The sequence below is a fragment of the Sceloporus occidentalis genome, unplaced genomic scaffold, assembly GCF_023333645.1.
Source record: "Sceloporus occidentalis isolate IW3139 unplaced genomic scaffold, rSceOcc1.0.p SCAF_2, whole genome shotgun sequence".
Classification (NCBI taxonomy): domain Eukaryota; kingdom Metazoa; phylum Chordata; class Lepidosauria; order Squamata; family Phrynosomatidae; genus Sceloporus; species Sceloporus occidentalis.
In genome coordinates, this window is record NW_028316982.1 from 114,810,835 (window position 1) to 114,828,049 (window position 17,215).

Genomic DNA, 17,215 nt, shown 5'->3' on the forward strand with positions numbered 1-17,215 from the left:
GACACTGGCAAAGTGCAAGCGGACAAGGATGCCAACACCAGCTGATCACCAGCTGGCAAGAGACCACCATTGTTCTTGGGCAGAGCGGGGGGGAAAGTTTTAAAGGGGCTTGGGCACTTTAAATGTGCCCATAGGCTTTCTGCCGCCGCTGCTTAGCGCTGCAGCTGCACAGCTGCGCATCCGCCAGCCGGCAAAAGAAAAAAAAAGCCCCGTTTTTGGCCGCCCGTGAGGAAGCTGCCTCTCTCTTTGCAGCGTCCTCCGAGGCGGCGGTTTGGAAACTCCGGGTCAGAAACGGCCCCAGGTGAGGCATCTTCACTGCCCCCCATGTGGAAGCCCCATACACCTGAGCCACGCCCCCGGGGCGGGCGGTCTGGAGGCTCCGTATTCAGCAGAATACACCTCCAAGACGTCTTCCCCTGCCCGTCTGTATCCCGCCCATGTGTCTCTTCCATGCTTCCTATGCCCCCTGCCCTCTTTCTCACACACACTTGTTGTTGCTCTTCTGCTCCTTATTAGCTACACATTTAGGAATGTAATTATTCACAAATTTCATTTTTTAGGGAAACAATGAGTAATTTCAGCAATTTCCCCACTGCAAAAAGTCTTTGGAAACAGCATAGTTTTCAAGATTATTTACAGCTTGGGAATTCTGTTCAAAATTTCCAGGTGGTCTATTTGGATATAAAACTACACATTTGGCACAAGAAATAGCTTTTTCTGTTCAAAAAATAGAATTAATGCCGGTTCCTGCACAGAAAAGATGGTAGTTCAGGACTTATTTTGAGCAAAATTTGTACATGGTTTCTGAACATATTATTTTTGTGCAGAAATTGTTGTCTCCTATACAGAAAAGGGTGATTTTTTCACAGAATAAAACCAAACTGTGAAGATTTTCATCATTCTTGGATTCTCCTTGTCATGGCTTCCCAGTACTCAAGAATTATATTTTTGAACATTATTTCCATCCCTACTGCACAATATCCCTACAAAGAAGGCCATAGGTGCAGCCACCTATTTGGCCCTTCCTGGTCCCCCTCCCATTGCTCTGACTGTATCAGAACACACCAAATAACAAGCAATCACCCAAAACACCATTATACTGTTCTGATAAGTAGTGAATTACAGCCCCTGGCAATTACAGGCAAGAGGTAACTAGTTAGCTATGTGACTTGTTGCAACTAACATATTCATTCCAATGTCAGAAGTAAACTATTTAAGCACACGTTTTAAGAATTGTGATGAATAATGCAATATGTAGCTTGCCCTATGTTAACCTTATATTCCCCATCATCACCACACACACAGAGCCTTCTCCACAAATGTTTTTATACCCCATTCAGAGACTGGTGAGAATTTCATCTGGTTCAGTTTGTTAAAATTCACAAAAATGAAATGTGGGAGAAAATTGGACTTGCAGATTTGCTCATACCTAAGGAAAGGTGAGAATTTTGTTTCAGTTTGTTTTTCATCTGTATTTACCAAAATTGTCAAAATATCAATGAGGGGGAAGTGAAATTGAAAGATTTGTCTATCCTCAGCCCCACAAATCCACATAGTACATATCTGCAGCAGATGGGGTACATAAGCAGACCATATGCACTGCACTCTATGTGCATGCAGTTAGAGGTTACGCCCCAAAAGTCTATACAGTGGGCCCTCCCCTTATGCTGGGGATCCATTTCAGAAAATCTGCTTATGCTCAAGCCCCATAGGCAATAATGGGGCGTGTGCATGTGGTTGTGCAGTGCATGCGTGCCACAGGTGTGCATGCCATTGTTTTACTCTCTACGTGGCCTCTGCCTAAGCTGGAAGCTGTGTAAAATGCATCCACACATGGCTCGGGCCCACTGTATATTATAAGGAAGAGTAGGGCATGGAAGTCTTAACCACACTTTCCTGCAGTCATAGTCCTGTAGTGCATGGAACATCATGTTAGGGATGATGGGAGTTGCAGCTCTTCTCCTGGCTTTCACTCTCACCCCCCTGGTCAGCGGAAGAACAACCAGTTTGACCAGTAGCTCTGAGAATTGGCTGAAGATCTTTTCCAATCTTCTCTGGAGTCTGCTGGTTCTTGTTCAGCTCTCAAGACACCAGTCAACACAGTAGTCTTCTATAAAAGATCTACTTTTATTCTAATATATACACTATGCACAAAACAATTCACTACTCACAAAACTCACACTACTATACTCCTCAATACCCACAAAACATATTGCCATACATTATTGCTTATATAGGCATTTGTCTCTCAATTCATTATACAGTTGCCACCTCCTGGGCGTGTACATACATTATGATTGACATATCAAACTTGGCTCAATCTTTACCTCACATTGCATCATACATTGCTGTCCACTCAATGACTTTCAGGTGATATCAATTTGCACCTTTTCACTTTGTCCTTGCCACATGTGTCCTTGGCTTTTAGGAACTTCTAATTAGATTATATGCAACACCTATGTGCCATTTCAATAGCTTTTGCTGTGTCATGTTACTTTCAAATACATTCATATACATATTATATTTCTTGTGACTATATATCCCATGTTGCTTTTTCCTGACACATCATAGAGGAAGAAAAATGGCCCCTGTATTCTATCTGGGAGTTCAATGGGTAAGAAGGTTCTGGAAGGGTCCATAGACTGCAAAAGAGAGAGAGAGAAAGATAGATTGTGTGGCTGTAGGCAGGGGAGCTATAGGCTTCCCTTGGCCCACCCCATTATATGGCTCCATCTATGACTCCATTTGATAGAGAGACTCAGTCAGCAGTGTCTCACTGTCTCCCCAAAACATGTAGTTTAGCTTCAGAGCACCTTTATACGAGCGCAAAAATATACCACAACTAGTGGAATGATGTATTTTGCTATTACTGAAGATTTCCTTCTTTGACACCATGGTTACCAAATGTCTAACTCTCTCCTGCTTCAATATTGCACCTGGGATTCTTTCTTTTAAAAAGGATGTGCTTGTATAAAAACTGTCTACATCAAAGTCAGGAATCAAACCAAGGTTGCCTATGCTACATTTTTCCCCCATGGTAGAAGATAATGTTGTCTTATTCTGTTGAAAAAATAAAACTGCGGCTTCTGTCATTCTTCAGAGAGTTATTATTATATCCCTCCCTTTGTTACTGAAAGTTAATTATTTAGGATTGTACTTTATCAGAAACATTAGAGGCCAGGCACAGTCATAGTTGATAGGAATATCATTTTTCACTTGCAAAATTAATTTGGTGTAAACAAAGTGACCTGGTCTCATATGAATGGCATGTTGGAGACTTTGAGCAACTGTCATCCAAGCAATTCTATGAATAAGGCTACATTCACAGAACACGTGGCCTCTGCTACACCATAACTGAAATCCACAGTGGTGTTTAACAGAAAGCAGTGTTACCACTTTATGTCATCTGAAGTTGAGGAGTGTAAAGCATTACATACATACATCAAAAAATGTTTATGTCACTAAAACCTTTTCTCAAAAGCAGGAAAATTAAGAGACCTTTCTGGGCTATGTCACTCCAGGTTATAGATCTTCAGATACCTAAATGCTCTCCCATACAAAAATGTATATACACATAGAGAACCCTTCATGATAGGAAAAAGGCCAGGCTACACACTGATAAATTTTTTACATGGTGAATCATTCAGTAAAGTGAGCCCACCCCTACAATAAAGTGATACAACACACATATAGACCTCTCACTGCTTCTGCTATTGTTTTCCTGATTTTCTCAGACACAAAATATACAACACCACTTCCCTTCTTTCCCTCCATAATCACCTTTCTTGATAACTACACAAAGCTGAACATGTTTACATTGACACTAAGCTTTAATGTATACTGCCAAACCCATTATAAGATACAACATTCACTTCAAAGTTGTTTTTTTAAAAGGAAAAAAACCATTATGCTGTTCCTACACACACACACACACACACACCAGATTCTTATTAGGGAGGATAGATAAAATCTAATGTCAAGTGTGAAGGACAGGTTTACCTTTATCACAAGACTTGTCCAAATACTGAATAGTGCTTTATTCTCCTGTGGAAGATGTGGCAGCCATTAATGGGAGCTTTTATTTTATAAGGAAAGAAAGAAAGAAAGAAAGAAAGAAAGAAAGAAAGAAAGAAATGCTGGGGAATCCAACTTAGGTAGAAACTAAATATGTTCACTGCCTTGGGACCCTTTCACACAATAACAGCACTATAACTCCAACTGCTGTGGCTTTATCCTATGGAATCCTGGGGTTTGTAGTTTCGTGAAGCACTAGAATTCTCTGGTTCAGGATTCTAAGTACTATCCCTAAATTCTACATCTCAGGATTCTTCAACAGAGATTCATGGCATTTAAAGTGGGATCACAGTGCTATAATTTTTTAGTGTGAATAGGCCCAGGACAGGCCCAAGACATTTTTACTGCATGAGGTGGATTAGCAGATGGTATCTGTATTCACAAGCCAAATTTTATTTCATTTCATCACACCTTTCTTCTGATATAGGACCCAAGACAACTTACAGCAAAGTTTAAAAAAAATAATTTAAAACATGATGATACACAAATGTGTTTATTTGTCAAAAAAAACTGTTAAATTATAATGTAAAGACACCTCTAATTCAAAACAGTATAAAGCTATTTTAAATATATGACTCGAAAGACAGTAAGTTGAAAGTTGTATTGTACCAGGGTCTTTTGAATTATTTTGGCACTTGAGGCAGAAAATCATTTCTGCCTTTCTCTTTCCCCCAGCAGTAAAAAGAACTCTTCTTATTCTTTCTCTTTTTGATTCAATAATCAGCAATTTGTTGCCTTTTCATGCAACCCAAAAGAGCTGCCCCAGGAACTGCTCTGTCTAATTTTAGGGCCACCCTGCTATTACACTCAGTTCATCCACACATTCTGGTTTCAAAGTGAATGCTGGACAGCCTTCTTCAGACAAAGGGGAAACACTGTACGACTAACAGAGAATGGCCTACAGAAGTGTGCAGTAATGGGGACCCTCAAACAGTGCCACTTGGCTTGACACAAATACAAAGAGTATCCCTACTTTCATCTGTCAAGCACTAGAGTTAGGGAGAATATAACATATAATCATGGAATATAAAGTCACCGTTTCACAACCCCGGCAGTTGCATTTTCTTGTTCACTTGTAATGAAATTAACCCTCATGCACTAAGATCAGTCATTCTAGTCCCCTTTGGTTACATTTTGTTGGAGAATGCATGCAAAACTGCACCCATAATGTAGGCATTCTATGGGGTTGTCATTGGCACTGTTGTGAATGATAGCTAAGATCCTGCATCAAGAGAAAGGAACACAATGCTCTGAACACACAATTCCATGACTGCCCTTTCTATATGTCTTTAATATGTCAGTGAGAAGAGAAGAGAAGAGAAGAGAAGAGAAGAGAAGAGAAGAGAAGAGAAGAGAAGAGGGAAGGAATTCAGACATGGAGAATTTATTCATCTGGGTTCAGAGGGGGAAGAGAAATGGCAGAGCACCTTCAGACCTGCATTGGTTCAATTGCCTCCCCATTTATTACCTCCCCACCAGTAAACAGCAGCAGCAGCCCATCAAGCCCAGACAGCTATAGGGGGAAGCTTTGGACATTGTACAAAGGGCTACAAAATAGCACCTTGCGCTCTATCTAAAAAGAGAGATAGGCACTAGGGGTATGAAAGTTTCACAACCTCATACTTCTGTATCATTTTTCAATGAAGCTTTGTCAAAAAAACAGTTAAAAACCTATTAATTCTTACCTATCTTTTAAAAAGGGCACCTCCAAATTAAGAAGAATGGAATACACAATTTTTCCATAGAAAGAACATAGTAGACTATTTATTTATCACATAACAAATATGTACTGTTGTACTATAAACATTTAAACACTACATCTTTACAAAAACTGGCATTTTTTTCCTTTCTTATTATTTTAGATGAACCGTAGTTGCAGTTTGTCCTTGTCTTTGCAAACTTCATAAAGTTGTTGCATCACTTTAATATCTCTTTGTGCACTGATTAATTCTTGGTATTTCTATTACTTATGGCTCCTGTTTCCAGTGAAACAGATTCTTCAGACTCAGTTTATTCAGATTTCAGATTCTACAGACTCAGTTTTAGATCTACTAGCAGTAATTTCAAGATCATAAGATGCTGATGGTAGTGATAGGTATCGAGGTTTTTGTATTTTTGGTGGGTGGATTGTATCTTTGCTTGCAATTTTACCTGTTGAGTACCCACCTGCTCCCTTGCTTTCCACTTGTAGAAGGTACATTTTTTTGTCTTCATTCCCCTTCTATTTTTGCAATATCAAAAATTTTCTCCTCTTAACACATTCATCATAAATCTTTAGCACCTTGGCAAGCTTTGATTGTATCACCTGATCTGACACATGTGGGAAATTTAATTTGTTTTCCCATGATTTAGTCATTTCCTTTTCTATCTTTAATTTCTGCTCCAAGCAATTGGTATCTCCCAATAATATGTGTTTGCAGTGGTATTCTGCTTTTATTTTCTATTTATTTATGTGGCTGCTGTAACTGAACAAGGTATTTGGTCCAAGTATGTTTGTTCTTCTGTATGGTATTGTAACTCTTCATGTGTGACATTGCTTTACACTATTAAAGAAATACAAAAAAACCCAGTTTTAAACATGATCAAAATCATTTAAATCATGTTTATAAAGCTCACAATAGATGTTCCATAAATGTATAAATGGTAAAATTATGAATAATTGAATATAATTACATATATTGTATACTTATATAGCCAATTATACAATATATACTACACTACATAATATACCTTGTATGCATTGTGTAATACAAATTTTTGATTTGGGAGTGACCTTTTTAAAAAAAATTAGGGAATTAACACTTTTTTATTTGTTTTTAAGCAAAAGTTCATTGATTTATGATACAGGAAACATTTTTTTTTAAAAAAAGTTCAACTTTCATATGCCAAATAGGCACACATAAGCCAGATTTATGTGTGCCTGTGTCACTAAATTGATTCCAGGAACTGTGCTCTGCATTTCACATGCCATTTCCCACTACCTTCAACAATAAGTAAACAAAAATATCCCAGACAAAAACATGCCAACAAAACTGATGCGATACGGATATTCTTTGGTCCCCACCAACATCAAGTATGGGAGGGAAATGTTTTGTACTCTTTTGTGGAGACACCATGATGCAGTAAAGCAAATGCAGAAGACTAGCCCTATATAGGGAAATCAAAAGGTATTCCTTTGGATGGTATCCTGAAATTCACTGCGGGCAAGAAATATCCCATAACTCATACAATGCATTGTTTCCTTTTAGTCCGGTGCTTGAGGTTTAAGGTGGAGGAAGAGGGCATGTGAGAAATATGAATGCAAAAATAACACTTTAGGGAACAACCAATCATTTGTCTCCATTCTTGTACTCTATGTGGAAAGCAAATTATCATGACAATTCAGTATTACATTCAGATGTGATTATTCATGACATTTTAACTAAATCAACGACATGTTGGAATTAGCAAATGAGTGTTTGGGTGGAACTACACATTACAAGAAATATGGGGCTGCTGCTAAAGATATGGGGGGGGGGGGAAGTAGCCTGGAGTGGCTGTCTTTATAATGATTTTTCACAATGCCCACAAACACCAAAAAAATCTGATCCTGAATCGAGAATTTAGGCCATGTTCTCACAAACAGCAGGTGAAGTGTGGACTATGGCTCCTGCATAGAGATATTAGAGACAGAGACAGAGACAGAGATATTAAATCCCCATATACAGAAAGCTAGCGTTCGGGGGGAAACAGTAGCAGATCCTTTCTCACTGACATACTCAGTATCTACAGGGATGACATTATGTCAGTTTCATAGACAATGTTACTGGCTGTACCATCAATAATTTGGCCTCTACCCAGTAATCTAAGAAACTGTAGTTGCTGTTGTTGTTGTTGTCCAGGTCCTCCTCCTCCTCTCCTCTTATTCTTTCTAACGTTCAACCATTTTGGCCCATCTCCACACTCTCAAGTGGTAGAGACCAGATGAAGATTTTGTTTGTGAGGACACCATCTAAGACTGAAAGGACTGTCTAAATCCTGAGGCACTAAATCCTGTCTGATCTTGGAAGCTAAATAAGGTCAGGCCTTGTTAGTACTTATAAGGAAGGCCGTTAGAGAATGCTAGGTGCCATTGGCTACATTCAGAATTGACAAACCACTTCTGAATAAATCTTGCTAATAAAACCCTATGAGAAGGTGACCGTAAGTCAGAGTTGACTTGAAGGCAGGTAATAAGATCAACAAAAACAATAACTGGAACAGAAAACTTGCAAATCTCTATTAGTGAAACTATTTCACCTCTGCTTTCAATACACTGTTGACCAGCATTCTCAAAACACTGGCATAAAATAATGTTTGAAAACACTAAAATTCTGGATCAAGCCAACCACTACCATGTCAGGATGCACAGGGAAGCCATTGAAATCCACAAGCATCTGGGTAATTTCAACCAAAAAGAAGAAACCCTTAAAGTGAACAAAATCTGGCTACCAGTCCTGAGGAATAGCAAAATAAGGACTCAGCAAATGCAAAAGGGAAACCTTCAGAGCCAGGGGCTTTCCCAGCAGATAATGATCACCAATTAACAGACATTAATCCTCTTTTGCATTAGCCTCCCAGCCTGAGGCCTCCCATCAGCACAGAACAATACACACGCAAATCACTCCTGTATTCCCAGGCTCACACAGTATATATACAACTTTTTCCAGGCAAAGCATTCTCTGAAGATGCCAGCCACAGATGCTGGCAAAACGTCAAGAAGGAAAATTTCTAGAACATGGTCACATAGCCTGAAAAACCCACAAAAAAACTATGGATGCCAGCCATGAAAGCCTTCAACTTCACTGATATATTTCCATTCCAGGATTAAAATAGGACATATATAATAATGTAGATAAAATTCAGTTTCATATTGCCTTTCCCTGAGCTTTTCTCTGGTGTTGTTCATAAATCAAACAATGAAAATGAAACTAGATAAGGTGCTATCTCTTATTCAGTCAACTAATTTGTTTTGTATTTTTCAAAGCTGAGGAAATAAAAGAGCAATACCTTAAAGAAATTCATGGATGTTTCATTAAAGGAAAGGGGGATGGGACAGAAAATACTGTGAAGTGTAATTTTAGTTTCTCAGAGTGTTAACCCTTTTAAAGGGAAACAAAAATATGCAAGTTTGAAAGTTAAACCTATTAAGAGTTCAGTTTTCATCTGCAGAACAATGAAAGTGTGGGTCAGACGATTATTTTAAATCTATCTTCCTAAAGAATAAAGACTTGACAGACCAGCCGTTAAAGCCAGCCTGGGAACAGAGTTGGGGTTGGTGACCACATGACACATGTCCCAACTCTACTCCAAGCTGACATGACACCACACACAACTCCACACAGAGCAAGGAATCATGGTGCTCCTTTGACGCTGTGTCTACATGGTGCAGCAACAAAGGAGTGTGGAAAAGCCACACACCAGCAGCCACCTTGAGTCCCTATGTTGGGAGAAAGGCGGGATATAAGAAATAATAATAATAATAATAATAATAATAATAATAATAATAATAATAAATGATTTATTTATAGCCTGCCCAATCACTAGAAATCCAGCAGGTTACAACAGTAAAAATGCATTAGAAATAGAATAAAATACTAATTGATCCCTTCTCAACCCCCTCCCCAATATTAAAACTACAATTAAACAATCAAAGTTTTAAAACAATAAAATCCTATACAGCATTAGGTTAAAATTAAAAACAATTTGGCGGGCAGAGAGACATCATGATGATGATGGTGGTGATGGTGATGGTGATGATGATGCCCTTTCCAGGGCACAAGAGGAACCACTTTTTGCAGCTCCTTTTTGCACCGCAGAAAGGAGAGAGCAGGGCCATGGCATGTAGTTGCTGCAGCCCTGATCTGGTGCTAAAAGGGATGGTCTGTAGAGCCCCTTACTCAAAATAATAATAATAATAATAATAATAATAATAATAATAATGGTTTTAATAAATAATTACATAACAAAAAACTAAATCCTAATCGAACAAAAGATAGTTATATATATAGCAGGTATATTAAGAGAAATATATCAGACTAGTAGTCAAGCGAGAGACACATACTAATTGTAAGATTAACAGTTTAGAATCTTGAGATAGAGATAGTTAGTCTTAAAGAGAGAGAAGGACCTAAATCGGAAACCCTATCTATATAATGAGGGGAAAGAGAATGCATAAATTTCTTCCAACGAATACAACTACATCATTCCAGCAGCTACAGAAACAATAAACAGGTTCAAAATGTAGAAATTCTTGTCACCTAAAAGCAGCAGGATAATGGCCTGCCCCAAAACTTTTCAGTACTTTCAGTGGGGTTTGCAGTGGAGCTGAGATAGAGGATGGGGATCATGGGGTTTGTAGTCTAAAACAATCATTTTCCAAGTTTTGAAGTGGAACTAACTTTCACAGTTGTTGCCTCTTTTCTGGAGATATTCCATTTCCAGTGATCCGTGCATGCACTGGACTAATGCATGTATCAGATTTGATGACTTTTACGAAAAGAAAGGCAAGACCTTGCCTTAAATCCATATGTTAATCCTAACTAAAATATGCCTATTATATCAATGGAAGTTACATATATATTGTCTCCAAGTTCCCAGTCATTCAATAGACCTGCTCTAGCTCAGAGTAACCAAAATATAATAAATGTTCTTAACATTTTGAAGATGTATAAGTATATTTGTGACAAGGTTTTGCTTGACTATTTTGCTTGGATTTGATAAATTGTATCTTAAATCCGGAAGGTTTATTATGTTACTCTTCCCCACTTGGCAGCACTGGTGATGGTGAAGGAGACATTTTTATCATTCTGTTTTTGGAAGGTTAATGGTATTCATTTTCTTTTTTTAAAAGTGACAACTAGTAGCATCAACAATTTTTCTATGAAACAAATAATTCTTACCTGTTACATTTCCTCTTTACATTTTGGCAATAAAAATGACATTTTAAAAGTATTTTGAGATAACTTCTTTCATTTTTCATTTCATTTTCGCCCATTTTTATGTTTTTCCCCCCCCACAAAAAAGGAACCAAGAAGTACAGTGGGACCTTGTTATTCATGGGGGTTTGGTTCCAGTATCCCCCATGGATAATAAAGGGGCTATACATGGCACTTTGTGCCATCATGTAGGCAGAGCCACTGCGCAGTATCCGCATGCTGGACACTGTGACTCCACCCCATCACATGATGCTACATGATCTTCTATATGGTGCACAGCATCATTGCACGATCCCGGCACTGCATCTAGATGATGCAGCACCAAAAGGCTGTCAGAAAGCCATGGTACTGTGGTTATGATGTCCTTTAGAGGGCGCAAAAGAGAGCCAGTTTTTCCGGCTCCTTTTTGTGCTCTCTAGAGGCCAGATCAGTGCCGTGGCATGCAGTTGTTGCGGCACTGATCCAACCACTAAAGGGGTGTCTGGATGCCGCCTATCTGTACAGATCCAAAATTCATGGATGCTCAAGTCCCATTAAATATAATGGCAGAGCAAAATGGTGTCCCTTATATAAAATGGAAAATCAAGATTTGCTATTTGGAATTTATACTTTTTTAAATATTTTCCAGCCATGGATGCTTGAATCCAAAGATACTGGGAACATCCAAAAAGACAAAGAAATAGATCCTTGAACAGTTCAAGCCTGAAATATTCCTCAAGGCCAAGATGATCAAACTGAGGTTGTCGTACTTTGGCCACATAATGAGAAGACATGAATCAGTAGAAAAGATAATAATGCTGGGAAAGGTAGAGGGTAGTATAAAGAGAGGATGACTGCAAGTTAGATAGATAGACTCAATTAGAGAGGTCACAAGTAAACATTTACAGGGCCTAAGAAGAGCCGTGGATGACAGTGTGGATTGAAGATGTCTCATCCACAGGGTCATCATGAGTTGGGGTCAACATGATGGCAATTAACAAATAAAGCAGTGTTAATAGGAGCTTTATAACAAGTCATGATAATGCAAGTTTTTAAACACAACTTTCCAAATCATGAAATGTTATGATAAAATATCTGGAATATGTCCGATCATTAAAACAACAATAACAGAATAAAGGATTTAAAACTTCAGTGCAGCTTGAGGAAAGCATTTTGATCATAATCTGATCATATATAGTCAGAAACTATTTCAAATATAAATGATCTGAACTTTTCTTCTGCCAAATGACATAATGTCTGTGCCCTTCGTAAATATTTTCACTCATTTCTAGACAGCAATGTTTCCATTCATGCAGGATTCTCCAAATATATTTTGCTGTCTGATCTGGATCAGCAAATTACACTCCTCCCAAATAACCAGGAAAGTAATTTAGGAACAAGAGGCTAAAATTGTCACAAGTACTTCTCTCCATTTCTGGTGGTAACAAAGCAATGATAACAAATTTAAAAGCTTATAGTTTACTGCTCAGCATGGCGTGGTGTCAGACAATGACTCTGGAGCTGAGAGTTCGATTCTCAGCTCAGCCATGAAATCCACTGGGTGACCTTGGAAAAGTCCCATTCTCTCAACCTCAAGGGAAGGCAATGGCAAAACTCCTCTGAACAAATATCGCCAGTAGTTTCGCCATAAGTGAGAAACAACTTGAAGGCACACAGCAACAATAGTTTGCTGCCCTTCCATAACATCCTAAAATATGACCTTAAAAGGGATTGCTTAACATTGCTTAATGGTGCTTTGGGTCCTGTGAAAGGAGAAAGGTGAGGTATTAATTAATTAATTAATTAATTAATTAATGGTAGAGCCAGTCCTCTACTCATTCAAGGATGGCACAGCTTAAGGATCATATGGACCATGCCACAGTTTGCTCAGTCTAACTCAAGAATTTGGCATATCTGAAACCTCTTAGTTGGTCAATGTTCACTCACACTGTTCTTCCCATTCATGGTCCTCCTTTTCATTGTGTTGGCTGTACTGCTGGGCTTGTTTGAGGCTCAGGTATAGCTCTTGCGCTCTGCGTTCCTCCTGTTGCCGTATCTGCTCTTCACCTTTTTGTCTCTCTTCCTCCTCTCTTTTCTAAGCAAAACAAAGTTGACAAGGAGAGATCACAACTGAGAAGAAAAAACATCTGAAGAGAAACATCCTACAACATGGGATATAAATATTTGAAGTATCTGGATGGCTCCATTCCTACAAATGTGGCAATCAAATCACCCTGCACTATATTAGACATATATGGGCATTCAAAACAAAATGAATAAAATTATTGACACTCCAATTAATTGTGTGGGAACTGAGCATTATTTTTACAAACAGTATCTGGTGCAACAGCATGTGCAATTTCATGTTCTCCTGAACCATGACCTCACAAGATAGCCCACAATATATCAAATTTGACTACTTAAATGCTGTGTGGAAGGGACTACCAATTTAAAAAGTCTGGAAACTACTGCCCTTTTCAGTTGTCTGAATGGTCTTGATGAAAGATGGGCAAAATGCAGCCCTCCCATTGTTGAACTACACCTTTTCACCACTAGCTAAATCAAGGCTGATGGAAATTGCAGTCTAATAGGACCTGGAAGGCCACATTTTCTACCCTGGTCTAGATCTAGGACAGGTTCCAGAGCTTTATGGTAGGGCTTTAGTGTTATGGTCTTTGCATGCCTAAGATTAGGCAGTGGGTTACCAGGGCTGGGGAAGAGTCCTGGCCTAAGATGCTGCTGGCAGATGAAATAATACTGACTCAGATGACAGCAAAAGGTCTGACCATGAAAAAGCCATATATATATATATTCATTTACTCTTGGATGTTACACACATACACAGAGAGAGGATGGAGGAAAGAGAGAGAGAGAGAGAGAGAGATCCATACATACAAAATAGGGATATGTCTGTCTCTGGCTTATCTACCATATATACTGTGCTTTTTGGCTGATCATGCTGAACACTTTAAAAAATAGTGCATGGATTTTCAAATATGTAAACTCAAAAACCTTGTGGCCTTTCACCAAGACAGCTAGGATGAGTGGTTTAAGGAAAGTGGAACTGTGGCTTAAATTGAACATTTTTTTCATAATCCTGATAGAAACACAAAATATTCACAGGAGTTCATCCCTTCCATTGTAAAGCACAACTTTCAAAATGGCATTTAGAGATAGCATCAATTTCATGTCTTATGCCCTCATCTCCAATGCATTTTGTTTCTTTTTCTCCCTCTCAAGAAATGAACAACAGGGTGTGAGCTGGTGTTCAAACATAAAATGAAATAGTGTGGTTATAAATGTAAATATCAAATTTGTGGCATTTAAAATGCTCAAGAGAAATACTGTATTTTCTGGCATATAAGACGACTGGGCATATAAGACAACCCCCAGTTTTCCAGTTAAAATATAGTTTGGGATATACTCGCCATATAAGATTATAAGACCATATAAGCTGGGGGTCGTCTTATACGCCCAGTCGTCTTATACGCTGGAAAATATGGTATTTCATAGCATTCTGGTAGACTATTTGAGGCACCGAAATGGGTTACCATCTTGAAATTACACAATTGTATTGAGAACGTCCATGGCTATTTTCATTCCAATAGCTCAATCCTGAAGGCAGATATCATATTACACTGTATTTTTGAACTCCACTTTGAAAAGACACATAGGCTTGAGCTGGTATTGACTCTTAGAATTATATGTTCCCTGAACAGTTTAGTTCCAATACATGTCCAGATGTTATACAGAAACAATCAACCAGAGTAGATAAACCAAAGAAAACATTCTGCTTGAGCAATAAATACTAGAAGGTGGGTGTGTGGGTGTGTGGGTGTGTGCGCGCACGCAATCCTGTTATTTCAAGAAGTGATGATCCACAATTAGAATTTTTTGCTAATTTAATTCTCAAAGGAAACAATGGATAATTTTAGTAATTTTCTTCCTGCAGGGAAAGCGTTTTCAAAGAAATAGCAGTTTTCAAAATGTTGTTTTCCATCTGCATACACCCAAAACTCCATGCGTTTTGCAATAAGTTCCCAACTACAGCATTTTTTGCACACAAAATAATATTTCTGCATATAAACATTATTATCTGCATGGAAATAATTTCTGCTATTCTTTGTGCAGGAAATGTTGTTTTCTGTGCCAAAAAAGTGAGAATTTTGCATAGGTCTACAGGTCCAAAATGCTCATTAGTCCAAGAGTTTGAAATATTTTATTTTATTTTCATCCCCTTGATCAACTGGAAATGATTGGCTTTTACAGGGAATGATGTTTTCAAGGACAAGTGGAATACAATTTGACTTTTTGCAGGGAAGTCAAATCACAAGCGTTTGGAAGTAACTCCTATTGAAGATGGGGCATGACATTCCCAATTAATAAAGACTCAGAAAACTGAATCATGGGATTTGTAGATCCAGATACAACATTTTTTCTCATGGATAAATAATGATAACTTATTTAATTTATCTGGGCTAGACTTTGGAAAGCTGCTTTTAAAAATAATCTTCAAATACAATTACACTTCCAAATTTTTAATTATTTTAGTAGACTATTACTATTACTATACGTTCAATGTTTCTTCACCCCTCACCATTATTAGTTGCCATTATCATTGCATTTTTTCTTGATTTTAAAAGTTAATCAAAAGTAACTACATATATTTATGATACTTTTCCAGAGAAAAAAAATCAAAATGCTGCACATTTTGAGTTCACACATATCTAACTATAATTAAAAGCAGTTGTCATTAAACTGTGAAAATGGAGTGAAGTTATTATTCATTATTTTACAATCATAATGTTATTTGTTTGAGCCATACTTATGAATTATTAGAAGTCATGCATTACTTGTAACTAGTTACTCCAAGCTTTGATCAGACTACCACAGAGCAAGTGAAAAGTCAAGAGTGCACACTAACTTTCTGCTTATTTTGTCATGAAATTTTCTGCAAATCACTTTTATCTACAGTCGTACTAGAAGAGCTCTTGACAGCAAAGAAAACCCAAAAGGCTTCCCATGAGACTTCAGAAATCACTTTGTTTCCATGAACTGTATTGCCTCTTTGTTTCTAAACAGCTTGCACTCAGCTTTATTGCGCCTTGAGAAATGTGAGAGTGTGCAGTGGGAGTTCTAGCACTGTCAAAATCTGAAGGTCTTTGAGAAGAAGATTCTCCAACAATTCTTTATGACCTTTAAGATACCTGTAAGGGCTGAGGTTGCTTGACTGCTCAGAGGCAAGAAATGTTTTTACAGAAAAGATACCATTAGAGGGAACTGGCACTTCCTATTAGCAAGGAAAGAGAAAGAACAGGCAGAGTTTGTCAAGTGTAAATAAACAGGGACAGGTGTCTTGGGCTACTCAAGGATGGTTCAGTTTGTAGATGCCTGCCAGCTGACAATCTTCTAAATCCTTTCTGTCCATTGACATTTCAAAAATGATGGAAAGAAAGTAAGCAATTTGCTAATTACAAGCAATTATCATACCCAGGGAATACAAAATTGGAGCAAGTGCAGGCTTCTACTGTTGGCAAGAAATCAAGATGCTTCGCCAGGTGGTCTGAAAAACCTCTATAAGGGCAACATCACATTCAGCTGCAGCTGAGTTTTTCTTGCTAAATTTCACGCTTGCCTTATATACCCGGTGGGAAGTCTGTGGCTTCTTTTTTGAAGAATTTTTGGTCCACAATGCTAACCAGTGTTAAGAGGCTGCCAGATCCAAGCCCTAAAGGTATTCTTGGTTTTTAGGTTATTTGTTGATTCATTTTTGAAGACACTGTTTCCTCCTTTTTTCCCTCTAAAAGACAAGGGCTATTGCTATGTAAAAGGGGAGAAACACTTCTAGTTGCAAATATATCCAAACACATAAGGGAAAATATGAGAAAGAAGCGATTGTTTGAAAACTCAAACAAGGATAATTCAACTCAAGCTCCTTCCTTCTCTCGCCCCTGCAAGACCTCAAACTGACTTGAGGACTACTCTTACCCCACCCCATCAGAGAATTATCTATTAACAAATGACATATAGAAGTTAGGAAAACAAGGATGCTGCTGATTGAGGGGAACTGCCATTGAGGGTGTTATTCTGATAGCTGGTGCACAATAATGACTGCATCACTGTGAAGCAGCTAAAGAACACAGATAGTGAGGCTATAGCCTACCCCCCCACACACACACACACATACCTCCCAATGTTAGAGGGAA

General features: G+C 38.2%; 1 protein-coding gene across 2 annotated transcripts in view; it reads right to left on the minus strand.

The window, feature by feature from the left end:
* Positions 1-17,215, minus strand: part of SH2D4B (SH2 domain containing 4B) — a 127,265-nt gene that overhangs the window by 66,270 nt on the left and 43,780 nt on the right. For both annotated transcript variants that reach the window (XM_089507914.1, XM_089507913.1), the window contains exon 4: positions 12,957-13,104. In XM_089507914.1, the coding sequence (XP_089364040.1) occupies positions 12,957-13,104 (148 nt within the window). The remainder of the gene's footprint in view (positions 1-12,956; positions 13,105-17,215) is intronic.